At 33.6% G+C, this 27,851-nt stretch overlaps 1 protein-coding gene and 2 pseudogenes across 1 annotated transcript; 2 read left to right on the forward strand and 1 right to left on the reverse strand.

Annotated features, from left to right (window-relative positions):
* Positions 1-5,381: 5,381 nt before the first annotated feature.
* LOC128161079 (uncharacterized) lies at positions 5,382-23,264 on the forward strand (annotated as a pseudogene).
* LOC128157681 (uncharacterized) lies at positions 6,726-11,689 on the reverse strand (annotated as a pseudogene).
* A 1,428-nt stretch (positions 23,265-24,692) lies between the features above and the next one.
* LOC128157686 (uncharacterized) lies at positions 24,693-27,550 on the forward strand. The gene is made up of 6 exons (XM_052820281.1): positions 24,693-24,711; positions 24,841-24,910; positions 25,286-25,420; positions 25,913-26,029; positions 26,605-26,722; positions 27,259-27,550. The coding sequence occupies exons 2-6, from the start codon at positions 24,844-24,846 to the stop codon at positions 27,485-27,487; spliced, it is 666 nt and encodes a 221-aa protein (XP_052676241.1). The 5' UTR covers positions 24,693-24,711; positions 24,841-24,843; the 3' UTR covers positions 27,488-27,550.
* The last annotated feature ends 301 nt before the right edge of the window (positions 27,551-27,851 follow it).

The raw sequence follows: 27,851 nt of genomic DNA on the forward strand, positions 1-27,851 counted from the left end.
TTTTAATAAGTAAAGAAAATATTAAAAAGTATTAACCTTTTTACTATTACATATATCGACATTGTTTTTAAGAAATATTCGACCAAAAGGCGCATTTAAAAAGTAACGTACATTTCAAAATTTCGGCTTCATCCGAAACTTTGTAGAGCAAATACCCAGAATGCATATGAACATAACACAGAGAATAATTTGTCATATTTGCTAATTTTAATGAAATCAAGAAGTATAAAATAAACATTAACCTACTTTGAAAATTGTAACGTACGTTTACAAAGAAACAAATAAGCAACATTTTATAATGTGTAAGAACAATGATCGTGCTTAAACTTTAAATGAATGGTAGCATATGCTTTTAATGATTCTGAACAATGATAGTTTGTTATAAACAATCACTTAATGCACATATTTAACGTGCTATGTAACATACATTTCACACAATATCATTGAAACAAATTCAGAATTTGTTCCTTGTCTTCAGGAAGAAGTTTCAGCATTCTTTTAGATTTTCATGTGTACACTGGTTCTATGACTTTACAAATAACATCTGTAACCGGTATCCAAAGGATGTCTCCTCTTGCTGGCCACTGGAAAAGTTGCTTTTTTCTCTCCATGAAAGTCACCTCTACTTTGTCAGAATCGTCGATTTGTAGAATCTTTGCTATATACCAGATTCTATCGTACTTTGCAGCAACATATTCTCCTTCAATAAGATCAATCTTGCGTTCATTTGTAGTTGGTGGTTGTTCAATTACCTTATCAGCTTCTTCCGCTAATTTGTCATCCTCTCCTGTGTTTATTTTAAGGTTATTGGTTCGGTTATTCAAGCTTTGTACTTTCCAACCATGGTCAAAGTTTGGATTATCACCCAAAAAACATTGATCACAGTAGCAACTCACCTCATTCCAAGCTACAATGGAATTTCCTTTTCCAATTACAGCATGGACTTTGAATGTACCTTGAAGAGGCTTAACATTTCTCGCGGACAGAATATTTGCAGCTGATTTACACTCGTCTGAGGATACAAAAAGAAATTTGATTCCTTTTAAGTTGGATTCAACAGCCCATTTAAAAAAAATCATCAGCGTGTTGGATAACTTGTTGGGTAGCCATCCTCTTGGTGGTTCCTCCGAGACCATCACATGGCCCCTTGCCATGCCCGGCTTCGAAGTAGTTCCAGCGTGCTTGTACTCCGAATATTTCCTTGTGGTTAGCAATAGTGAAAAAAACCTGTTTGTTACGATATTGGCTGGTTGGCCCATCAGTCCAACAGTGAATTATTATACCCCCGCTCCGAAGGAGAGGGGGTATACTGTTTTACCCTTGTGTGTCTGTCTGTCCGTCCGTCCGTCTGTCTGTCCGTCCGTAACAAAAATTTCTGTCGCATTTATCTCAGCAACCATTTATTGCAGATGCTTGAAATTTTTACACAGTGTTTGTTAATGCATGCCATATCGTGGGATATATTTTTGTACCAATCGGACGTCAGCTTCCTGTTAAATGACGACTTTGCTTATTTTTTAACCAAAATTTTCAAACAAATTTTCGTCAAAGATTTCTCAGCAACTATTTATCAAAGATGCTTGAAATTTTTACACAGTGTTTGTTAATGCATGCCATATCGTGGAATATATTTTTGTACCAATCAGACGTCAACTTCCTGTTAAATGACGAATTTGTTGATTTTTAGCAAAAATTTTTAAACAAATTTTTGTCTAAGGATTCTCAGCAACTGTTTATCAAAGATGCTTGAAATTTTTACACAGTAATTGTATAGGCATGCTATATCGTGGGATGTATTTTTGTACCAATCGGACGTCAACTTCCTGCTTGATGAGTACTTTTATTATTTTTAGCCAAAATTTTCAAACAAATTTCCGTCAAAGATTTCTCAACAACTATTTATCGCAGATGCTTGAAATTTTAACACACTATTTGTTTTGGCATGCCATATTGTGGGATATATGTTTGTATCAATCGGACATCAACTTCCTGTTAAATAATGACTTTGTTTATTTTAGCCAAAATTTTCAAACAAATTTTCCTCAAAGATTTCTCAGCAGCTATTTATCGCAGATACTTGAAATTTTAACACACTATTTGTTTAGGCATGCCATATTGTGGGATATATTTCTGTACCAGTCGGATGCCAGCTTTCTATTTAATGTCGACTTTGCTTATTTTGCATATTCACATCAGAGTGGGGGTATCACTAGTGAGCATTGGCTCACAGATATCTTGTTTCAACATATTCATCTATTTCTTTGAGCTTTGGGATCATCTTCTCCAATAGTCCGTGTACAGTTATTGCCGAATGGCTCAGTTCATCTGAAACAACAACAAAACTTTGATGTTCCAATTTCATGTCAGTGTTCATAAAGTAAACCACAATCGGATGAAGTGTTACAGAAGTCATATTCCAATATGCAGATTGGATTTCCTTATTCGATTTGCAAGAATAGTTTTCCGCAAAATCCATCTCTACAATGAAATAATGCTTTGGCAGTTTATCCTTTAGACTTTTTATTTCCTGATATTGTCTTCCAACTCTAAAAACGTGACTTTCAAATTCTTTTAATTGTGCTTGAAAACTTTGTATGAACAATTTTTTTTCAGCATTAAGTTCTACAATTCTTGTAACATTTTTTGTCTTCCCCTTCTCTGTGACTTCGATTCTTTTCCACTGACTGTAATTAACATCATCTTGTAGCTTGTCTTGGAGATTGGGTTGATCAGTTTGCTTCATAAATGATTCAGGATTCAATGGTACTTGGATCCCGTTACTTTTCAGACACCGAAGCAGTAACGCCATATTTTGATGTTTTGTACATAAGCAGCAGCTTCTAGATATCATACTTGTGTTAAGTATGTGTTTGGGTCTCATTCTGCAAAATGTTGCCACGGAAAGTTCTACATTGGGATGTTCCATTATGAACTTCTGATGCAAATAGGATAAGTAATCTGTGAGTACTCGGGTTTGTATCTTTTCGCCTGATTCTATCTTCTTCGCATCTGCTTTGCCTGGTTGTGCTCTGCTATTGTCATCCCTTGCAAGAAAAGAAACTACATCTTTTTTATATCTCTCTTGAACTCTTCTTCTTGATTTCCTTCCTATATCTATCCATTTCTTTACAGTATGCCCAAGTTTGTTTCTGTTCATCCCCGTTTTGCGTCATAACCACTTTAGTCCCTTGTATCTTTTAAGTGTGTTTCCAGATGCAATAGCTTATAACATTTGCTTCTTCACAGTTGATGAACCAGCTTTCAAATTAGCCTCCTTAATTTCACAGAGCAGAGCATTGCCTAATAAAAGCTTTCTTTTCACTGCTTTTCCTCTGTTCGGAGATATACCTGCCTCTCTCAAATCTCTGTCTGTTTTACTTCTTGTTGTTTGAGGTAACACACCTCCTTGCTTCTGTTTTTGCAATCGCTCATTTCTTTTTGTAGCTTTCTTATCTTTTTTTTATTTCATTATTTTTTGCCTTAAGGTGATTTATTTCTCGATTAGCTTTTGAGACCGCTCTACTGATCCTTTTTCTAGCTGATCCTTTCTTTGAACTGCTGAAATTCATTCTTACAATCAATTGCCTCTCTTCTCCTGTGGCCGTCAAATTACTCTCATAACCACTTGTCTCTCCTATATTGTCTTCTTCTGCTTGCAAAACCTCTGTTTTTCTTTTTTCACGATGTTTCTTTACTCGCTCTGCATTCTGTTTGTTTCTTCGTTTTCTTTCCTTGGTTGACAACTCTGCTGAGGGAACATAATATTTCATTCTCCTTGTTCTCTCCTTTCGGAGGTAACTTTCACCCTCCTTGGCCTTCTTCCTCTCTCGGTACGCCTTTTGTATTTCTGCTCGACTCAATGGCATCGCTCTAATGAAATAATTCAACAAGTTAAATTTAATAAATTGTCAATTTCAATGGAAAACTGTACGTTAAAGCATTGGTGAAATGTACGTTACTAATATAAACAGATAGTGTTTTAAAACTTGACGGCAATTAGACGGTGTAACCTTTTCAGATCACTTTTTTATTGTGTTCGAACATTATGAAAATTACAAATATTGTATATGACTCCTATAAATCAATTTTGTTGTATCTGATAAGTACTCATATTTATTTCAACCGACACACTTCTTCAATACTTATTTTTTAATAATTAAATAATAAATTATTCATGCTTTGGTGTATAATTGCAAGCGTTGATAATCAATTGCGCCCCATTTCAACCAAACACAACAAAAACAACGTTAGGAAAACATTTAAGCATCAAGATTCAATCATATCAATATCTTGAAATGTACGTTACATATTGTATCGTACATTACCCCGACTGATCTTCCATACCGCTCAACTCTTCAATCATTTATCGAGTTTTGGATCAATGCTTATTTATTCTGAAAACATGCATGAGTGTTTATCATTTGTGTAAAGCAATGTAAATCGCTCAGGACATCTTCAAAAGCTGGGTATAAATGGAGAAAATAACTCACCTCTTTAAAATAAAATTTTCTAGTTCATAACATAACGCACTCTCTGCCGTCTGCTTATGAAAACGATATGGAAGCTTCGTTCTGCCAAAAAAGCGGTTTTTAGGATGTTTTAGGACGTTTGGTAACGTACGGTTCGGTAACGTACATTTAATGTAAGTGATTTTTTTTGTAAATGAGTTGCATAATGTATTTGTAATGGTTGTGGACCCACTATTTATTACAAAAACTAATAGCAAAAATAGCAAAACGTCCAAAATGTTTTCAAATTCATTGTTTAAAGAAAATTTGAGATCTAGTACATTAAATTCTTATCCATACGTTTAAGACTTTTAAACTTTTCTTCGATATCTTATTTTTATTCTGACTCCGTGAATAATTATATGCTAAATTTACACTTTAGTTTTTCTTTTTAAGTACAATATAATACAAATTTCTCTTTCAAAATGGTTTAGAACTGAAAAAGTATTCATTTCTATTGACGTACGTAATTGCAAAGAAAGACGTCAAAACTGAAACTTGCGACAGCTTATTTTACTCTGTCTTTTTCAGGAAAAATGCAACAAGATTAGTTCTAAATAACTTTTTACGATAAAACAGAAGTTCTGCAAACACATATGTAAAGGAATATAGTCAACACCAACTAACTAACAATGTTTTAGTACATATTCTACAGGTAACTAGACTAGTCGTTGCCACAGTAACGTACGTGTCATTTTTTTAACATTATACATGTACCTAAATTTATTGTTTGGCATTGGTGAGGGAAAGGCAAACATGTTTTGATTTTACTTCTAGATCTTAACTTAAGTTAAACAGAATCAAATATTTTTAGAAATATACACATTTTAAAGCACAACAAGTGGCGACCGTAACTGCACACCTTTATTGAGAATGGGTGTGAAGATTTCATCATTTGAAGAAGCTTGGTTGAAATGTGTTAGTACCTTATATAAAGATAAGCAAACCTCGCGAATGTGTTTGCCATCGATGCAAATGTCTTAGAAAGCAGGTGATCGATGCTGTGACTGAGGAGGAGAAACTGACCGTGACTGAAATGTTACACAAACATTTAGAAAATGCGAGGAGAGGACGAAGTCACTTCAGAACTTGCATTGAGAATTCAGTGAAAGAAATGTCGAACTTGGAGGGGATGAACAAACCAATGGTCATTATACCTTTGACTTTGCATAACATTTTAATTTGCCACATCCCTCCCGTCAAATGGGGCCCACCTATTTTGGTCAACTTTGCAGAATGCAACTGTTTGGTGTTAGGCGATGGGGTGTCCAGACAAATGAATTATGAAATTGATGAAGATTAAACTATAGGTATGTTTCTAAAGGAAGATAATATTAGTCAGAAAGATACTGTTTAAAAATGTATTAGACGTTTTGCTTTGAGTAAACAATGAATCGTATATTTTTTCAAGGACATGACAATAAAAGGAATGGTACAGGTAATGCACGATATCATTACTGACTACATACTTTTCCCGTTTATTCAATACACATCGAACCCGATAACAAACCCGAACATTAAAAAATTATAATTTAAAAAATTAATTTTCTCGAAAATATGTTAACCAGACGCTACAAAAGTGCAAACTCGATCTTTAGTTTGACATTTTGAAGCCAATGAATGAATTTAAAAATAAATGTGCGGCAATTCAAAGGTATTTGTATCAGATGTTATGTGAATCTGACTTTAGGTATGATTAAACTCTATTTAATACATAAATGACTATCTGGAATTAGCCTAATTCATGCATGAACTTTATCATGAATAATGAGCTAAAAATAGAAATGGTCTTAAATGTGGGATTTCAGCGGTGCAGATATATTTGACCATGAAAATTTGATAAAATAGACAATATACTTTAGATATATTCAGATAAACTATGAGAGTTAATCTACACCCTTCATTATAAAATTTCGATTTTGCATGGTTCTATCGTAGACTGCCTCTTAATATAAATGATTGAGGTCTTTAGTTTGTTTTTGTACTATATTTGATAATCAAACCTTGAAATCAAAAGAATTACAAATTCGCCCCTTTATATCAAGGTATATTTACTGGTAATCAAAATAACAAACTCCAGAATGCATTATTGTATATATGCATTTATTCATTTACATATCGTTTGCACTGAAGAAAGCATAAGGTAAGCAAAACAATACATAACATTTGACACATTTCACATTTGATGCATAAAATTTGAATTTTGCAACTGCTAATTTTCACTTTAAATCCCCTTTCAACTGTCATTTGAAGGCAGATGATTATTTCTCTTAACATGTTCTTTGATCTCCTTGGCATTTGGATGCAGTTCCAACAGATGTCTTTCTATGTTAAATGCCACAGACACAGGCAAATAGAACTGGTGCTGGTAAAATTCAAAGGAAATTCCCAGTTCTTCCAATGCAGATTTGTTTACTGAAGAGGGAATTTCCTTGAAAAATATACTGAGAGGTTTTGTCTTACTGACTTTCACTTTCTTCTCAGCTCCTAAACCATACCTAGTCAGGGTCTCAATGACATCTGATACCACTGAACTTTTCACAGTTTTTCCCCTTGATCTAGTTCTGCTTGCCAGGCGAATGGGGTATGCACATCCAGCGTCGAGAAGAATTCTTTTCGAAATCTCTGTTTTCATATCGACGACTGGCTTCAAAACTTCTTGGGCCATGAACATGGAGGATTCATTTGTTACATCTAAAATCACTTCATTCTGTCTCATTAAGTGATCAAGAAGTTGTTTGTTATGGTGTCCAAAGAAATTTCCACTGGAATGGAAATCTGCCCTTCCATGCGCCCAAGGATCTGCTCCAAAACAGATGAAAATAGGTGTAAAGAGAGAGAGCCAACCAAGTTGATCAATAAACTTGGTTCCGATTGGAGATTTGATAGGCTCTCTTTCATCGTCACTATCATCCTCATCACCACTTTCTACAACAATAGCTTCTGCAATCTCTGCTATACCTATCCTCACCCTGTCTTCAATGTCATTGAAGAAATCTTGTGCTTCTGGTGAGAATCTATAGACTATGAAAGAAGCCGTGCTATGGGCTCTGTAAATTTCCAGAAACACTGGATTGAGGGAGTGGAGTAGAAAGGAAGTCCTGAATTAATTGTGTGCCTCTCTCATCTTTCTGTGAAATAATGCATGAAATTTCAAATGAGACTACAATTGTATCACAATAAGCATAAAAAAATGATTATTAGTTTCTTCAATTTAAAAAAGGTGGAGTCTTTGTTCAAAATGCAGTTAACTAATTCACAGTTAGAGTTAACAGTACATAGAGTTTGGTTGAACAATAATTTTTATAATTTAACAATTTAAATAAGTACAACTGAATTAAATCTATAGAAAGGGAAAACAATTTAAAGATTTTTTCATTCATTTGACACTTTATATATCTACCGGTATTTCTACCCATAGAAATAAACATGAATGGAAACATATTTATTTCAAAAATTAATAATGGGAAATGTTTTAAAAATTAAACTTTGAATGGACAAATAATGTAAATTAAATGTTTTGTCAATTCAAAGTTCTCAGTACACCTCACACTTCTTTCAAAGTATAACTATTATCCAGATACTGGGTACATACTTTCCATTGTAGATGTAGCCAGGTAGCAACCAAAACGAGAAACGGTCAAAAAATCCCCATCATCCTATCAGTTTGGATGAAACCTCCAATGCAGAGTCCTGACTTCTGAAGCTCAATATGTGCTTTGCTGGTAAAGGCTATGTTGTAACCCCTTCCTCTCCACAAGGTTAACAGGAGTTGTCTATCACCTGAAAAGAATAATTTCAAAAAAGTAAATAAAAATGATTGTATCTTAATTGAAATATCCTTTGAAATTATTTGATCCTTTTATGTATATGCATATGATTACCAAAAGTGCCAGTCTCCGAATCATTTCTGTAAATGGCTTTCTTTACCTGAGTTGTCTGTCAGACTCCTTCGCAACATTCCTGTTAGAAACTGGGGCACTTCATCTGCACATATTATGCCCCTTCCATCCAAGTCCCTTTGAACTTTGAGGAGTGCAGCTTTACTACATTCTGCCACATGTATGGATTTCCCTTCTTCCATGCTCAAAGCATTAAGTGTCATGCCCATGGCAATATCAACTGCAGAGGACTTCCCACATCCTGGTTCTGCAACACCTCTAAACCAAATACATAAAACATGTTAAATATGCAAAGAGAAATTCACATTATTGAAGCTACAGCTCTGTTCTGGCCATAACCTTCGAATACACTCTCCTACACACTAACCACTTGGTCATCTACATAATCTAGGCAAGACATAAATGGTGCCGAACAAAACCTATAGCGCTATGCACTTCATCATTTTTGAGATTGAAGAGATATGCAGCTAATTGGCATTCTAATAGTATTGTAATGATACATACGAGGGTCAATCAAAAAATACGAAGACTTTTGTCATAGCTATGTTACTTAACGTCATATCATTACTAAATTTGGTGGACATAATTTATCAATAGTTTCAAACGATCTGCAAGGAAAAAAAGTTAATAAATTTCTTTATTTCTAAGAATTATTTAGAATCTAATCCTGCAAAAATGAGGTCACGGCGCACGGTCAAAATTTGTGTTATGTCAACAATAAACCATATAATGTTGAAAGTAATATCTCTATAAACCAAATAAAATTGAAACCTCAAATTAAGTTTTGTCTTGGTATTCTATGTTCCAAATAATGACGGGATATATTGTTTTGTCGAACAGATATTAGTAGCTAAAGTCAGATAGCCCTCTTTAGAATTGACTAAAAACATCAACGTCGCCGGACGTCACGGCGCAACGAGAAGTACAAACAAAATGGATTTTAACTCAGGAAAAAGCCGATGCAAGCTGTGAAAATGCTCAATGGTGCAAAAAATAGGTCAACTATTATTTGTAAGTTTGTGTTTAACTGTAATAAATTTTATGGGGTGGTGGTAAATGTATTTTGAATATAAAACAGTCCGAAAGAGATTAGATTATTTGTAAATATTTGGTCCAAAAATAAGTAACGTCAACGGAGGTTCAGGGTTATCCTTACTGTAAACTAAGAGATACACGGTTAGAAAATGGAAACTTTGAAGAACTTACTAAATATGATTCTCGAACAAATGTGTGCAAATATGATGTTAAGTGGTTCAGTGCCATTTTAAATTGTAAGGAGAAAGGCACAAGATACTAAGCGTGATATAAAGATTGCGCATATCTTTAATTTCTGCGTGTTTAATCTTGACGTCATGTTTTGAACGTTACCGTGCGCCGTGATGACAAAACATGTTGTTTTTAAAAAGGGGTCACAAAAATACCGTTTCATCAAATGGACTAAAACTTGGCATATTAATAACAGAAGTGTTGGTGCACAGAATAATCTGTTAAGTATGACTTTCATGAAAAATATATGATAGACAGCCACATTGTCTTCGTATTTTTTGATTGATCCTCGTATATACACATAATATTTTCATCAATAATTGAGTATCTCATATTTTTCATATATTAATTGGATCAGATTTGTGTATTAATTGATAGAACCTCGAACTCAGGAGCTCCACTTAAGGTATCCGATCTATATTAAGACCTAATTTTTCTAACCTTGAATATCCATAAATTTAACAAATACTTATAGTTTGAACTGTTGTTTAGTTATGATTTCAATAGAGTATGAAGATGAACCCATGTAGTGACAATTAAAGAAATATCTAAGTCAAATTTAGAAGTAAAAAAAACCTTGCTTTACTAATGGCTTCAAATGCCAGTACATAATTAAGACAACAGTAAATTTAAAAATGGTTACAAAATTTTGGACTCATCATATTTTAATGCAAATGAAAAAAGTATTAAGAAAAGGCTATGAACAGTGCATGTCTGCATAAAAGACAAAATCATATAGAGTGAATTTATGTCAGCTTTAAATGAAGACAAAAATAATCTAGCTAAACTTCATTCATATCTTGCTACACAGATCGGGCATATAAAACCCTCTATTGGCGCCTCTGGGATGTGTACACACGAAATATGGCACCATCTACCACAAACAGCACATCCTATCCAGGCTTCTCTCTGCCCTGGTCTCCTACATCCTTCCATATCACAGAGTGTCCTCTGTGCTGGTGGCACCCTGCTTGCCTCCAGCAGTTGGTTAAGGATATACAATCTCATGTTCATGGCACAGTCTTTATTTAATGCTTCCAAACTACTACCACAAGCAAGGGCCATAGCGTTCTAGAAAAAAAGCACATCCTGAAATAAATTTCACGTATCTGTTTCCTTACAATAAATCTTATCAATGATCAATGCAGGCAATTTAAAAACAACAGAAGTGGTTCAAGTAACATTATCAAAAAGTATGATATTAATTTAAAGCATTGAAGAGTAAAAAGACTTTACAGAGAGAAAATTTTCAAAATATGATGAACTAAGCAGTATTTAAATAATGAAGATTGCATTAAGGTCTATGGAGACAAGCACATATTTTCAAATAAAATTTAAAGTAATTTCTAAGAATATCAATAAATTTTATGGTGGAAAGGTGCATTTAATCATTAGGATCACAAAAACTATTGAAAATACATACTATAGATTTTTGATAATTGATTTTATAGATTAAAAGCAAAGGGGGACAACTCTTCAAGAACAGGAAAAGGTTATGTATTAGGACACGTCCTGCTCTTACATACTGATACTTAGACATGAATATTATGTCCGTGTATACTGAGTATAATTAATCCTACACATATATGTTTCATTGAAGCTGGGGCTATTATGGATCGGATACCTTAAAATGAGTCAAGTGGTATATTTAAGTTGTTTGTTTTATTGATAAATTTAATTGCCAAATAAAGTTGATTAAGGATTACCTTAACTAAAAGAACTAATGAAAGACCTACCAATCATGAAGAGATTTCCGGATATAACATAGTCACTGTATGGTTTTAACTGCAGTCCTGCCTTTGTCCCCATACATGCAGCAGTGGTTGGAAGGGCGGCTTCCATTATCATCTCTGGAGAGGTGTTCCTGGACTTTGTCATTAGTTTTAAAAAGTTAGCCACGGTGGCCGAAAGAAATTTAGAAACCTGGAACTTCATTCGTGCAGCTATTCCAAAATTGAAACGATTTTTCTGAAGCTGACTCCCTGTTTTCCTTCTTTTACAAGGAGATGTCATCTCATTAAAGAATTGAAAGGCTTGATATAGTTTGCGTTTACACATGCACTAGAAATATGAACACTAATGAACAATGCATTCACATATATACAGATCATCCAATCGCATTTGAATGTTTATAAATTTTATTGCTAAAAAATGCTCATTGAGTGGACCATAGTTTCTTCCCACTTATGTTCACCCTCCCTCTTTACCAAATTTGGTACTGGCAAAATAATTTATGAGCCTTATTAGTGTAGCTGTACATTGAATGGATTATAGTAATTACCCCATGTTGTTAATTTCTATTCAATATGGTGTCTCCCTAGAAGGTAATCTTTTGTCTGGAACGGATAACAGCTAATGAATGAAAAACTTTTTTGGTAATTTAAACTTTTTACGGAATAAGCCAAATGATAGAACAATATTTTATGTCGTTAATACTGCTATCAACCTCTATGCTTTTCGCTCTCTCTCTCTCTCTCTCTCTCTCTCTCTCTCTCTCTCGTGTAAAATATTTGTTCCTATCATTATTTCAAACTGTTTTGGAAATTTAAACTTTTTACGGAATAAGCGAAATGATAGAACAGTATTTCATGTCGTTAATAATGCTATCAACCTCTATATATGCTTCTCTCTCTCTCTCTCTCTCTCTCTCTCTCTCTCTCTCTCTCTCTCTCTCTCTCTCTCTCTCTCTCTCTAATAAAAAATTATTTTAAATCTGTTTTGGTTATTTAAACTTTTTATTGAATGAACGAAATGATAGAACAATATGTCATGTCGTTAATAATGCTATCAACCTCTATGCTTCTCTCTCTCTCTCGTAAAATATTTGTTCCTATCATTATTTCAAACTGTTTTGGTTATTTAAACCTTCTATGGAATAAGCGAAATGATGCAACCAAATTCAATGTCGTTAAGGAATGCTGTCGACCTCTATGCTTTTCTTTTTGGAGTAAACCCAAAAATACAATGGAGAAATGCTTTAATTCTATGTTGCTTTTAATCCATGATAAGGGAAATACTTAAACTTTATCTTGATTCATGCTTAGCGTAAATTCTGTTTCCACAGTTTATTTCATTGAAAATCAGCCTGTATGACCGACCTCTATGCTCTACTCTCTGTCATTTTTTTTCTCTCTTTATCTCTCTAAGATGTAAAGTTTTTGTCCCTATCATGACTTCAGGACTGTTTCAGTAGTTTTACATACCACTCTCTGATTTAAGTATTCATTCTTTAAAAAAAATTACACTTTGATATTATAACATAATGCATGTAGTGATGATTGTTAGATGTTTCAAATCATCACATCAAGTCTGCATTGTGGCCAACTACAGTTTGAATTTTTCACCAAACAATAATACTTGAAAGGAATGTCTCAGACAGTTTTGTAATAAAAAATTACTTCTTTATTGAGAACAATGAGAATTGAAGTTTTTTCTGAAACAAGAAAAATAAATAAAGGGAGAGGGATATAAAAAAGAGGCCTTATTAGAGAAAAGCATTACTGTACAATATGCAAATAATAAAGCATTCCTGATAAAATGAAAACTTATATAATAAAGTATTTTTTGATAGATTTATTGCTAAATAATTATGATTAGCTAGCATCTTTGTAAATTCATGCAAATACGGAGATAAATGTAGATTGTTACCTTCTTTCACGATTAAGGTATATTCGAGGTCTTCCATCTAACCATTCATACCTTCTCATTGACACGTTCCATGCATAGAGGGAGTAGTTTCTACCCCTTTCTACCAATGCATAAAACTTTGCACGTGCCTAATTGCAGAGTCATTTTTTACAAGACTTAGTAATTGGATCCATTCTATCAAAACCTCAGGATTTAAGCAATTCACATAAGAAAAAGCACAAATCAAAATTCTATCTAGTGGCCCAGTGTCTGTGTCCAAAATAAGCGTCTGATAGTAAGAGGCCACAAATGGGCAGGACCAATAATGTCCTGCATGTCCATCCAAAGCTTGTAAATCTGAGTATTTCTTGATTCCATTTTGAGGATATGAGTAGTTCATATTACATAGTACACGTTGTATATGACTCTGATTTCCAAGAACAAGTGTACAGAGAAACATACTGGGAAATATTGACAGTTTGTGTTAAATCCTCTAATAGTCCTAAATTTGCCTCTTTTTCCAAAATGTTAAGATTACAAAAAACTCCAAATTTTATATTTCATTTTAGTGACAATGTGTGTTCTTTTCTTATTAACATGAAATATTCCAAAATATACATGTAGACCATACATGAAACATATACAGTAGCATATAAATTGCTGATTTCCTGTAATAAAAAAAAATATGCATTAACCACAGGACCCCATCTAATTTATTGTGTTTTCTTTTTCTTCTTTTAACATCCTCTTGAGGGTTGATGTAGTTTCTACAATGTACATACTGCAACCCCCCATTGAGAACCATATGGCTATTTAGCAACATGAGGGGTTCTATCCATCTACCTGTGGTGATCAACCATGATCACAGTAATAAAATAGCTTTTAACATCAAACAGTTTATTTATTTTCAAAGTGGTGTCAATTATGAACATATGCTATTCCTTTTGGTTGCTTACAGTAATAACATAGAGGTGTCTCATACTATAAAATTTCATATTTGTTTATTAATGATATCTACTCCACTTGAATATTAACTATACTCCAAATCAATGTACTTCATATACACGAGGACATTCTTACTTTAATCTCATGATATTAATTGTTGTTAACAAATACAGGTCTTTATTTTCTATTGTCCAGATACCAGTGCTAAGAAATTTCTAATTTCTCACTAAATGTTTATGCAAAATTGAAGAGTGTGCTTTCATTAAAAATGGAGGTGCTTGCTGTGTTTGCTATATTTCTCCACTTGACCAGTGCTTTTGAATTGTTTCCCGAAAATGTGTGGATTTACATAGAAATGCTAGTTGAAAACAAAGGACTCATGAATCCACATGTAATAGAACCAGTGTATGACAGATAGCAAAATGGAATGCTGCAGCCACGAGTTTGCAAATACTTATTACCATGCGTTTTGCTATAGGACCCTCTTAACCAATATCCATTATTTCAACGAAATCCCCCTGTATGCACTGAGCATGACAATATCTTAGTTTCTGGACAATGGAGATATAAGAAAACAATGCAACCACGTTGGATTTATGACCAATATGGACCCATAGTTCTTGTAATGAGAAACTATATCTGCAAAACTAAAGAATCTTCCAGTAACTTTCTATCAGGTGAATGCTTTATAACAGATCAACTTCCACCAGGCATTGAGATTCCATTCCGTTTAAATCATCGAGCTAGATTTACCACAAATTTGCAATGGAATGTCACTCAAAGGTATAATCAAAATTGTTTTTTCACCTTGGGTATAAATTAAAACTCTCAATACCAGTGGTGTAAATGAATAATATAGTCAAAGAGATTAAAGAAAGATAATATAATAACATTCTTAAGGTGGAATGGGACACCTCCATGTTGTGATGTATTGTGTATTGAAATAAACAACAAAATGAAGTCTAATTATACAAGTTAGTTTCTTTCTCGATATTGTCATCTAACAGAATATCGCAGTGGTTTAGAGGGTTTACTACAAATCTGTACCTCATGATTTTGAATTCCGCTGGGAGTTTTACATTTTTCACCTCTCCAGAAAATTAAGTTCAAAAGCTATTTTGTGGTTAAATAGTGTAGAATTTAAACATTCTAAACTGGTGAAAGTATTCTAAATTTAATGTGCATTAAAACATTACTATAGACAGGTGTCCCATACCACCTTCATTTAAATTTAACTGCAAAATTCTAATCTTTGTGAGATTCTTATTGAAGTTAAGTTTCACTGCATAAAACAGTTTAAATTTAATAAGACAGTCGATATTCCTTGATACTCTTTATTATTTACCTAAAACTATGAAAGTGATATATAAATATACTCTTTATTACTGTATACGAATACAAATTTCAAAAACCATCTTAAGGAAACCCATTAGAATGAGGTATTAACATTGTTTAATACATGTACTTACATGTAATAAATAATTGTTACATTTATACAGATATCATTTCATTTCAGAATCATGTCGGGAGTGAATTTCATGAACATTGAAATCCAAATGAAGAGCGATGCAGTCAGAAGATATGTCATTTCCCAAAGACAATTCTGCTTTGACATGCAGTTTTGGAACAACCTTCAGGGAATGTCTCATCAACATTTGAAGATTTTCCAGATATATAAGAGTTCTCACTCAAATGCCATCCCAATCCAAGTGACAATTATATAAAGGACATATTTTTAGACCATTTTCAGAGAGAGAAACTATCCTATGAAGAATCTTTTCATAAAACTGCCGGCCTGTGTTTTATCATGTGACCACACTTTCAAGGTTTCTGTGAATATTGGTTTCATGAACCCTAAAACAAAAACTTGGACAAAGCAGTATGATTCTCTTTTCATGATCTTAAATGAATTTGGTCAAGTCTTAAGTTTTGAATTTGTGAAAACGACTGCCTTCTCAAGTATTGAAAATCATTTTAAATCTCTTGAAACTTCTTCAGGTAATGCTGTGAAATTGATAGTACTTGACAACTGTTGTCACTGGAAAAGTAAAATTCAAAAACATTTTGCAAACGCTGATGTAAAACTAGATATATTTCATGCTGTTCAAAGCATAACAAAAAAAGTTTCCAAAAAATGAATTTTGGAAGGATGTACAAAACTTAAGAGTAGTATTTAGGCAATCTAACGATGTCAAGAAAGAAAGAAAACTATCAACACCAAACTTAGAAATAATCCTCAATTCCTTTGATAATTTTGTAAGAAAGTTGGAAAAGTTGACAGACAGTACTGACACTTCCTTTTTCTCATCTGATGCACTAAAAGCATGCATGAATCTCAGAAAACACATAGAAAAAGGTTGTTTATCTGATATTCCAACAGGAACGGGGACCAACAAAAATGAAAAGTTACACCATTTTTTGAATAATTCAGCAATGGCAATTGGAAGAATTGGTCCAGAACTTGCAAAAGCTCTTTTGTGCATTCTTTTGTATTTTTGGAACTCTTGCAGAAATCCTGACAATAACTTACATGTAGTTTATCCAGTGTTTACAAATTTTCATTCAGGGAATGCTAAAAGTTTATGTTATTTTTCTACAAACAAAGTTTTGCAACCTAACCCAGAGTTACATGTGCAGGGGAAAAAAGAAGAAGAAAAGGGTTTCGTGGAATTAAACAAAAGAATGACTTTAGATGAATCCGAGGAAAATGTTTATCGGTCAACATTAATGTTTTGTGAAACATTAAAATCTTTTAAGGCAGTAGATTTGAAAGAAACATCAATGGAATCACTTTTATGGGCTTCATCAAACCGACAACATTTACTTAAGCCTGTTATATCTGCCGAGATTCTGGAGCATTTAACTGTTTTAGGAAATAATGCATCTCGACTAAACATGGTGATTGTAGATACTCCTGAAGATGGAAATTGTCTTTTTTTACTCTTTGGCATATGGCTTACAAACGATATTTCATAATATTCCGAATTGTTATATACTTTTATCAGAGTTTCTTTGATATTGATGACGATTTTTACAATGTTGAATGTTATCGAGAGAAAGGTACTTTTGAAGGCAACATGGGTGACATTCTTATATCAGCGCTTTGTACATTTTATTGCGCATTGAGTAGACACTGAGATAATCTTGATACAAAGTAATAGTATGCATATTGTCTCAACACCACTTTTTGTTGCATACATTATAGCGCCATGAACAAATGCCCTCAGACTGTTGATTTAAAGGAAGATGCTGAACCACAATCTAGTGAAAAGAGAGAATGTGTCCAGAAAAAATGTAGATGTGGAAGATCAAAGCACAAAATGATGCTTCAAAATCAGAAATTTTGCAGCAAAAGCAGATTTCCATGTCACAAAAATAAATTGGCATGCACAATTGACAGTGATGTTAATTGCGATAACCCTCATGGATCTACACGATGCAACATAGTAGGTGGACAGAGGGCTACAAGTAGAAAAAGACGAAGAGCCCACATTAACTTTTTCAACCACACAGGACATTCTTATCTGGAAAAACAGAAAGAGAAAATTTCCCAAGGAAGATGGTCAAGAGAGGAAACATTTCTTTTACGGAAAATAGCCATGACATCAACAAAAAGGAAAAACAGAAAGCCAACAGCCACTTCCCTGTGTGCTTAATACCGGTAGTATGCTAATCTGTACATTGTGTGTATATGATTTGCTGGACAAAAATTCAATGAACATTTGCGTGTAATTTGAACTGACCCTAGAGAATACTTCATGAGTACATATATTGAGCCAACCACTTCAACATGTATGTTTGTAATATTTATTGCATGGTTTCTAACTAAATTTCAAATTTTAAATGTGTTTGATCTTATTGAAGTTCTTTATAATGAAATTTGTTTATCTTAAGTCTTTGTGTGTAATTCAGATAGAAAAAGGTGTTGGTAATTTTTGCAACTATCGTGAAGAATATGTCAAATATTTACATAACATTTAGGGTGTTGTTTACTCAGGGTTTGAGTTCTCAAATTCTAAAGATCAATGTAATGAGTAAAACTTGTTCTAAACAAAAATATTATTAATGAAATGAATTATTATTGACAAAACATTCGATATTTGTTCTTTATTATGGAATTAGGCTCAAACAAAAATAGACTTTTAGGCAAACACAGGGAATTCGGACTAAATTTTGCAGATTTTGTTTTCCGCGTTAACATTTTTGGCAGTACTCTAATATTAAAAGTTAAGGTTCTATATTTTCGTCCATTTAATTTTTCATATTTTCTGATGGTTTTACCTCAATTATTAATTAAAATAAGCGTATGGCACAAATTGCAAAAATATTGAAAAATGCTGAAAAACGGTAAAAGACACCTTATCTCAAAATTTTGATCATTGACCTCTTGTAAATTTTAAGTCAATAGAATAAGGTCAATATAAGTGGTTCCATACTGTAATACTTCTTAAAATTGTTGCTGAAATCTTAATTTTTGTACCTATGAAGTGCCACTACAATTCATAAACTGTATTTCATTTTTTATAGTACTTTATTATTTGTAATATATTTACAATAAAGAAAATTTCATCATAGTGTAGAATTTTATGGTTTTTTTCTTGATTTTTCAAAAAATATTCAATGGTCATTAACTCAAAAAGTAGGTCATTGACCTACTCTTTTGAAAGTGAATTATAACACTACAATCAAAGGTCTATAACATACAAACGATGGTTTTTCAATTTCATCAGTGGATTTTTTTTCATTCTGAGTAAATGTCATCCTTAAAGTTAATATACAAAAAATTCAGAGGTTTCATTCCTGGTTGTCATAGACGGAAGTGCAGTGTCGCAATAAACTGGAAGTAAAGATTACCGTTATGGCCAAGTTGAAAGATATATTCTGTCATCTTTAAAGACACGCATGGAATAGCATAAAGCGTGTTTTCATTTGCGAGGATAATTCCAACATGTCTCATAACTAATCAATGTACTAAGTGGCTTACTTCATCCTTCAATGTAAAACACATGCTTGAAAACTTATCATTCACCCTGTTTAAAAAGCATTTCTATGCCCTCAATTCAGGTCACACTATTTTCAAAATATGACAAATTTTGGGACCACAATGGCTTCCAAAGTGGCCTACCAAAACAATGAAAAGTAGTATATTTTCTTTTTTTTTAAAGTGGTACTAGATAGACGACAGGGCCAAGAAGCGGTAGACTTCCATGTAAAGCGGAAGAGTAAAACATGTACGGTTTGTGGTCATAAATTTACTATATATGGTTGTAAACAAACAGCTTGAAATGTGCATGACATGTAATGATTTGATACTATAATAAATCTGAGCAACAAAAACATTACATGGTGTCTGCTAGAGACTGTCCCTATGAGAGTCATGCATAGAATGGGTAAAACATTCCAGGGGCATGTCAGAAATGTCTGAAATACTAGTAAATCAACATATGCAAGAGTTATGTAAAATTAAAGAAAAATACCAAAATTTAAATGTTTAAATATATGATTGTTTTGTTTATCAAAATAAATCATATCATAAATTTTTATGTTAATCTGATGGTTAATTTGTTGACCATCCAACCTCCTTAATCTTGGATTAATCTTGCTATTACATTATGTACTGGTAATAGAGATGAAATACATTACTGTGCAATTTTTTTCCATTACTGAATGTAGAAAAACAATGGCTATTTCTTTTCTGTCCAAACTAAGTAAACATTTCTGAATATTGAAAAACATTTTGAGAACTAAGATTTTAACTTGATAATTTTTAAATCTCTGTCTTTGGGACAGAGCTAAAGTATAATAAAAGATTTGTTGCTGACGTTGGGAGAAAGCTTAGGTATACATGTAAGAGATTTGGTGCTATTTGTCGCTGACTTTTCAAGACACTTAAGGTATGGGAGATTTGGTGCTATTTGTCGCTGACATTTCAAGAGACTTAAGGTATGGGAGATTTGGTGCTATTTGTCGCTGACTTTTCAAGAGACTAAAGGTATGGGAGATTTGGTGCTATTTGTCGCTGACTTTGGGAGAGAGTTTAAGTGAGGAGATTTGGTGCTATTTGTCGCTGATTTTTTAAGTAGTTTAGGTATGGGAGATTCGGCGCTATATGCCGCTGACTTTGGGTGAGTGTTTAGGTGTAGGAGATTTGGTGCTATTTGTCGCTGACTTTGGGAGAGAGTTTAAGTGAGGAGATTTGGTGCTATTTGTCGCTGATTTTTTAAGTAGTTTAGGTATGGGAGATTCGGCGCTATATGCCGCTGACTTTGGGTGAGTGTTTAGGTGTAGGAGATTTGGTGCTATTTGTCGCTGACTTTGGGAGAGAGTTTAAGTGAGGAGATTTGGTGCTACTTGTCACTTTTCAAGAGAGTTAAGTATGGGAGATTTGGTGCTATTTGTTGCTGAATTTTGAAGAGGGTTTGGGTATGGGAGATTTGGCGCTATTTGACGCTGACTTTTGAAGAGAGTTTAGGTGTAGGAGATTTGGTGCTATTTGTCGCTGCCTTGTTAAGAGAGCTAAGGTATGGGAGATTTGGCGCTATTTGTCGCTGACTTTGGGAGATAATTTAGGTGTAGGAAATTTGGTGCGTATTTGTAGCTGACTTTTAAAGGTAGTTTAGGTATGGGAGATTTGGCGGTATTTGTCGCCAACTATGGGGGAGTGTTTAGGAGTAGGAGATTTTGGTGCTATTTGTCGCTGAATTTGGGAGAGTGTTTAGGTGTGAAGGAGATTTGGTGCTATTTGTCGCTGACTTTTTAAGAGAGTTAAGGTATGGGAGATTTGGCGCAATTTGTCGCCAACTTTGGGAGAGAGTTTAGGTGTAGGAAATTTGGTGCTACTTGTCGCTGACTTTTTCTGAAAGATAAGGTATGGAAGACTTGGCGCTATTTGTCGCTGACTTTGGAGGGAGCTGAGTTAAAAGAGATTTTGTGCTATATGTCGCTGAGTTTTTCAAAGCGTTTATGTGTGGGAAAATTGGAGTTTGAATATTGAAGATTTGGCGCTATATGTCGCTGAGTTTAGGAGAGATTTTAGGTATGGGAGATTTGGTGCTATTTGTCGATGACTTTGGTAGAGAATTTAGGTGTAGGAGATTTGGTGCTCATTTGTCGCCGACTTTTAAAGGTACTTTAAGTATGGGAGATTTGGCGCTATTTGCCGCCAACTTTGGGAGAGTGTTTAGGAGAAGGAGATTTGGTGCTATTTGTCGCTGACTTTGGGAGAGTGTTTAGGTGAAGGAGATTTGGTGCTATTTGTTGCTGACTTTTTAAGAGAGTTAAGGTATGGGAGATTTGGCGCTATTTGTCGCCAACTTTGGGAATGAGTTTAGGTGTTGGAGATTTGGTGCTACTTGTCGCTGACTTTTTCTGAAAGTTAAGGTATGGGAGACTTGGCGCTATTTGTCGCTGACTTTTGGAGGGAGCTGAGGTTATGAGATTTTGTGCTATATGTCGCTGAGTTTTTCAAAGAGTTTATGTGTGGGAAAATTGTAGTTTGAATATTGAAGATTTGGCGCTATATGTCGCTGAGTTTAGGAGAGATTTTAGGTATGGGAGATTTGGTGCTATTTGTCGATGACTTTTCATGAGAGTTTATGGAGGCTATCAACCAGCTACCCCCCTTCCCTCTTTTCTTTCGTGACTTCTTACATGAAAGATGAACCACGAAGTCACTACAGAACTTGCATTGAGAATGTCGCACTTGGAGGGGGTGAACAAACCAAGTGAATGTTCATTATACCTTTGACTTTGCATATCATTTTCAGTTGCTACATCCCTCCCGTCAAATTGGGCCCACTTATTTTGGTCAACTTTGCAGAATGCAACTGTTTGGCGATGGGGTGTCCAGGCAAATGAATTATGTAATTGATGAAAATAAAACTATAGGTATGTGACTAAGGGAAAATAATATTAGTCAGAAAGATACTGTAAAATTTATTAGACGGTTTGTTTTAAGTAAACAATGAATAATATATTTTTCAAGGACATGACGGAATATTACCAAATGGTGTCATTAGTATGCTGATCCATACTTTAACGGAGAATGGATTTGAGGAGCGAAAATGTTTTCTAAACGCTGACAATTGTTCTGGTGAGTCATCAGAACATTGACAAGTCATGCATATCACATGCTGAACATGCAATTGATTATTTCGGGTTTTATTTTATAAAACCAAACAGGCTAAAATAAGACCCAGTACATGCTAGCATATTAATTTTGGCGAGTTGTGACGGATTGGCATGAAGAAATTGAGTATTCCATGAGTATTTCATGAAAATACCATGACATGCACACAATTCAGTCGTATCTTTTTGTGTTTAAAGCATAAAATTAAAATTAAAAGCATTAATTAGATGGTATTGAATTTCTAATTTTCTTATTTTATATGTCTTGTAGACAGTGGATTTGCCCGCATTCGGAAACTTAGCTGTCCCTTTCAAAGTGGTGATTGGAAGTCAAGAAGCTGAGAAAAAAAATTGTCCAAACTTTTCCGTGCAGTGAAAGAAATCAGGCGATTTCATCACTTCTGGGTCACGACCGATGATCCCTTGACATTATATTTGAAGGAACTTATTGACGGGGAGGAGAGACCGATGTCAATTAGGAAGAGAGGAGCAACTCCTTTTGATTTGACTATCCCCCCCGGCCTTACACTTGAACGGCAGCAATATCTGTAAAGGACTGTCCGTCCGTTCGTTAGACCTGCAAACCAGGAAGAGTTGTGTTTAACGCCAGGAGAAGAGATGACAATCGATACACTGTTCTAAAACGAATTAACCAAATGATGGATTTATAGAACAATGTATTGTTATTTTATTATCCGAGTTCATCTGTTTAAATTATATATGCTATATAACAGGATTCATCGAACGCAAGACATATAATCGTTTTAAATTATATTAAAACAGGACTGTCATTTGTTACATGTAGCAAATCTATTATCGATATTATTTTCAGGGCATATCAATTTTAAATCTTAAAAATTGATATTATTGCCAAACAATCATAGTTCGTAACACTGAAGTATATAATATTAAATGTCATGTACATAATTATTGAAAATGAATAGTTTTAGATAAATACATTGAACTATAGCTGTATATAAGCAGACTTTAATAAATTATTTACAAAATAATATGATATGGTGTCGTTTGTCGTTTTTAAGAATTTTTCAATACTTTAACAATTCGTGTCATTCAATTGATTTAATAATTAAGTGAGGAAAAACCAACAGAAAATATGCAAAATTAAAAATACTAAAATATTAAATCTTAACTTATAATATTAGAATACTGCCGAAAATGTTAAAGCGGAAAACAAAATCTGCAAAATTTAGCCGATAACATAGAAATTACTGTTTGAGAACTCATACGCAGTGATTAGGTGTTGCATTTAGAGGCATTTAAAGATTAAAGATTTTTAATGGGAAAACACTGTAGAATGTAAATATATATAGATATACGCATACTCGCGTAAATATAAATTTTAAGTAACTATATATCATCATTCACATTTCATGAGAATTAATCTATCGCCCTTAATGATGAATCATTTCACTAAAAGGTATTTTTTAATCTCCATATTAATTTTTTTTCATAATTAGGGCTCCGCCCTGCAGGCGGCCGTCCGTCCGGGATTACTTGTGCGGCGCATATATTATTTCCCCTTGGACCAATCTGGCTAATACTTTACCAACAAAGTGTCGAGTGCTTTTCAGTAAAGGGTGTGCAATGATTCAGGGTGAAATTTAAAAGTCAGAGAAGATCTAAAAATCCAGATTGAGATGGACACGATTTGAGTTGTCGACCATAAATTATTTCCTTTTGGCTTAATCTTGCTCGGATAACCTAAAAATAACTGTTGGTAAGGGTAATGATCTTGACTTAAAGTTCAATGCCAACACAATTTATAAGTCTTATGTCATGGTTAAAGCAAAATCCTCTGAAATATGTTGTTGATCCTTTTTTCCATTATAATTTACGTGAGACCCTTTGAGATATATCATATCAATAATGTCTAATTATTGTCTATTTCAGTGAATTAAAATAAAAATTTTACAGTGAAGAAAACCAAAAATATATGTTATGCTTAAGCGATAACCACAGGTACATGTTTTTTATAACAATCTGAAAATCGTCAAAAATAGAGACGCAAAAAGCATTGTCCAGAGTAGAGAGTAGTAGGCATACCTCCCTCTTGCTACATGTGCAGCCAGGAAGTTGGTATATTCTGGCAGCGTCTAGCTGGCATTTATCTTCTCAAGTGTCAGTACATGTTCTGATGAAATCGGTTTCAGGTTTCGGTTGGGTTTTTATTATTTACATTTTCCATGTTTAAGTGTCCAGGTTTCCGCATGTTATGTCATCGAATGGACAGCATGTGTTTCTGATGATGTTTTTATCTGATGTAAGCATTTAATATATAAATAAAATGATAACTGTCGTCCGAGCAACTGCAAAAGGTAAGTTTTCTATAGCTAACATTAAAAAGCAAACGTCGTATAAATGGCATTCGTTGCTGTTCTTATTATCTGTTAGATGAGAAATGAATATTTTTAAAGACATTAACAGTACGACTGTGATTTTTCAAGTTGATGGACACAATGGAGGGATCTACAATACTTGTTACCTTACTGAGTCTCTGTGTCGGATTATCCGAAGGTCTGTACGTTGATAAAGTATATAATTTATAAGCAATATATTGATTTAGTTCTTCAGGTTGAAGATCGGTCCTTTTTTCAATGATATACATTGTTTTTGTGGAGGTGTATTTAAGTCGTTCCTAACGTGCGCATTTTCCTTTGTTTTTCAATTTCTGTCTGTAAAATACAAAATTTTTAATGTCATAATTAACAATTTCCAAAACTTTGTATATGAATCACTTTGAAAGGGTTAGATAATATTTTTCATATAATGATATTGAAGCGCAACGTTATGCTTTCTGTTTTAATATTAGCAATAATTTGATACTAACCTTGGTTTTTCATGTCATCTTCATTATTTTAAGAAAACGTTTTTTTTCTCTGTTCATTGTAGCCTGGCCTTCCGGTACATACTCCATGGTGGCCCCTCGTACCGGATGTCCCTCCGGATTTAAGGTTGGGTGGCGCTATCAGGACAATGAGGACGCCGGCACCCAGAACAGAATAACAACTGACCATCACTTCCAAGGTCGAATATTTACTTAATTGCCCAGATATTTGTGAAAAATATAGAAACTTAATTTAAGGCATTTTATTTCATTTGAAATCATTGTACTTTTAAGATAAAATAAAAAAAATTCTAAAATATGTACATTATTAGTAATTTCATAGATTTCTCTAAAGTAAGGTCTGAGCATGTTACTTAAATCAGTCGTCGGGTATTTCAGTTGATGAAATGTTAAATTAATACATGTATATGCCTTCAAAATGCTAGTCCTAAAACGAGATCGAAAATCACATAACACGACTGAATTTCAAATAGTATTACTGTATGAATCTAATAGTTTATGAATAAGAAGCATTACGTAGATGTTCATGAAGAAAACAAGCATTCTCTATGGAAATTTGGCGGCCTTTCTAAAAATGAAAAAAGAAAACAACAATTAGAAACTGTTTTTAAATTTTCATTGTAGATACATTTTACACAATTGTCTAATAAATTGACATAATTATCCTTCAGGTTTCTTTTTCAATGACATGATATCTTATTACTGCTCCAAAACCTCCAGCTCCGGATCTGGGTCGTGGCCTCGGGGAAACTACTGCATCATGAGATATGGTTCTCACTGTCCCTCAGGTAAAGTTTCAAACGATTTATCAAACATGTGTTGGGATTTTTAATTTATTCAAAATTAACAGGGGTTATAAAATTAAGGCATAAATGAATATGCCCCTCATTGAGTATATGGCTGATAATAACCCTTTCATAGACCTGATGACGTCAAAATTGGAGAAAAAGATTCAAGTACTGACCAAAAACCAAACCCAAAAAGTCAATCTTTAAAAAAAATGACAATAGAGTGTTGCCTATTGAATAAAAGTTCCGCAGTTTATATATTATCATGCTTAACAGTGACAGATAGCAATGTACACTAATTGAAGCCAAATTTGTACATTTGTATATATTAAATGACATGTATGTTTGAAAAATGTATAAGAATAAAGCATTATCATGTGAAATATTGTCTTTGAATAAATAATAGAAGATAAATATTGTCACTGAAAAAAAAAGATTATTTTTAAGAAGTATATATATTGTGAATAAATTATTGGGTTTTTTTACCCACCTTCTATAGTCTATTTTTTCCCCATTGTTTGTAAAAAAAATATATACTTCTTATTAAAAGAATATAATAAAAATGGTTTTCATAGGTTTTAGTTCGGGCAGTATTTACTGGGATGACGAAGACACCTACAATATCAACGGTAAGGGTGGATATCTACCTTCGGGGAGTTTTGACAGTGACACTCGAATCAACTACTGCTGCAGGTATAGTTTAAAAGAGCTCGATGCATGGTCGAGGCCATTTTTAGGCTGTATTGATCTCTTTTTAAAGAAAAGCTCCATTTAAACATTTATTAAAATACCCAGATTTAAAAGGTAAAATAAATGGATTTTTTTTCTTTACCACATAATCGTTTATATCATAACAATTCGTGACAAAATTTGTAAGATCTGGTGGTTAAAATTAAATTAAGGTCTTTTTAAACAAACCATTTTAAACTGCTTGTCAACACCAATTATGCATGTGTTTTGTATGCAATTGTATTCCATACTTTAATGCTGGATGGACATATGTCATGTCATATTTCAATATAAGTACAGCGTGAAAGTTTACAATTCGAATTAGGTCTGGCTAATACATGTACCACTAAAGTTTGTCTCCAATTCATTGCTTATGGTTTGTTAGTACTGTTAAGCATTAATCCTAATTCTGGTTTTTTTCAATAGTGTTGGAGATGCATAGATGAACGTGTTTAACTATTCCATTTGGTTTTTTAATATGTGCATGGCACATTGAATAGGAGTGACGGAAGCAGCAAATCTTACATTTCACTCCCCCACACGGATCCGTTCTACCTGATGCGTTACACGTCCTCCTGCCAAAGGGTCAGTGGTATGTCTGTTAGAGAGGAAGTCATAGAAATGGATGACGAAGACACGTTGAACTCCGACTCGGTGTCCGGAAGTCATCCAATGGAATCCGGAAGCGGAAATCATCGTCTTTACTACTGTTACTATACCCCTTACTAAGCAAAAATTTCTGTAATTTTCTCTGTTTCTTTTGGAACGATGAATAAACCACTGCTACATGTACTTGCATTGTTGTTTATAATTACTTTCTTTCGTTTTATCGGTGGAAGGTTAAAGGAACTAAACGGTTTCTTCAAAAATTAGGCAAATTAAACAAAATTGGTAAACGTAACGCAAAGTCACTTGTTCATCATGCTAAATAAAATAAAGAATCTATTCACTGTGCTGCTGTCAAATAAAGATAAAGTGTAGCATCCCAAAGGGGGGGGTGCTACTTTGCAAGCTTAGCTGTGACCTCATATGACTTTAGGTTTTGAGCGCTTTGGTTTAATTAAACTGGTATTTTGATTTTATACCAAACATG

This window comes from Crassostrea angulata, chromosome 8, assembly GCF_025612915.1.
Source record: "Crassostrea angulata isolate pt1a10 chromosome 8, ASM2561291v2, whole genome shotgun sequence".
NCBI classification, from domain to species: Eukaryota; Metazoa; Mollusca; class Bivalvia; order Ostreida; family Ostreidae; genus Magallana; species Magallana angulata.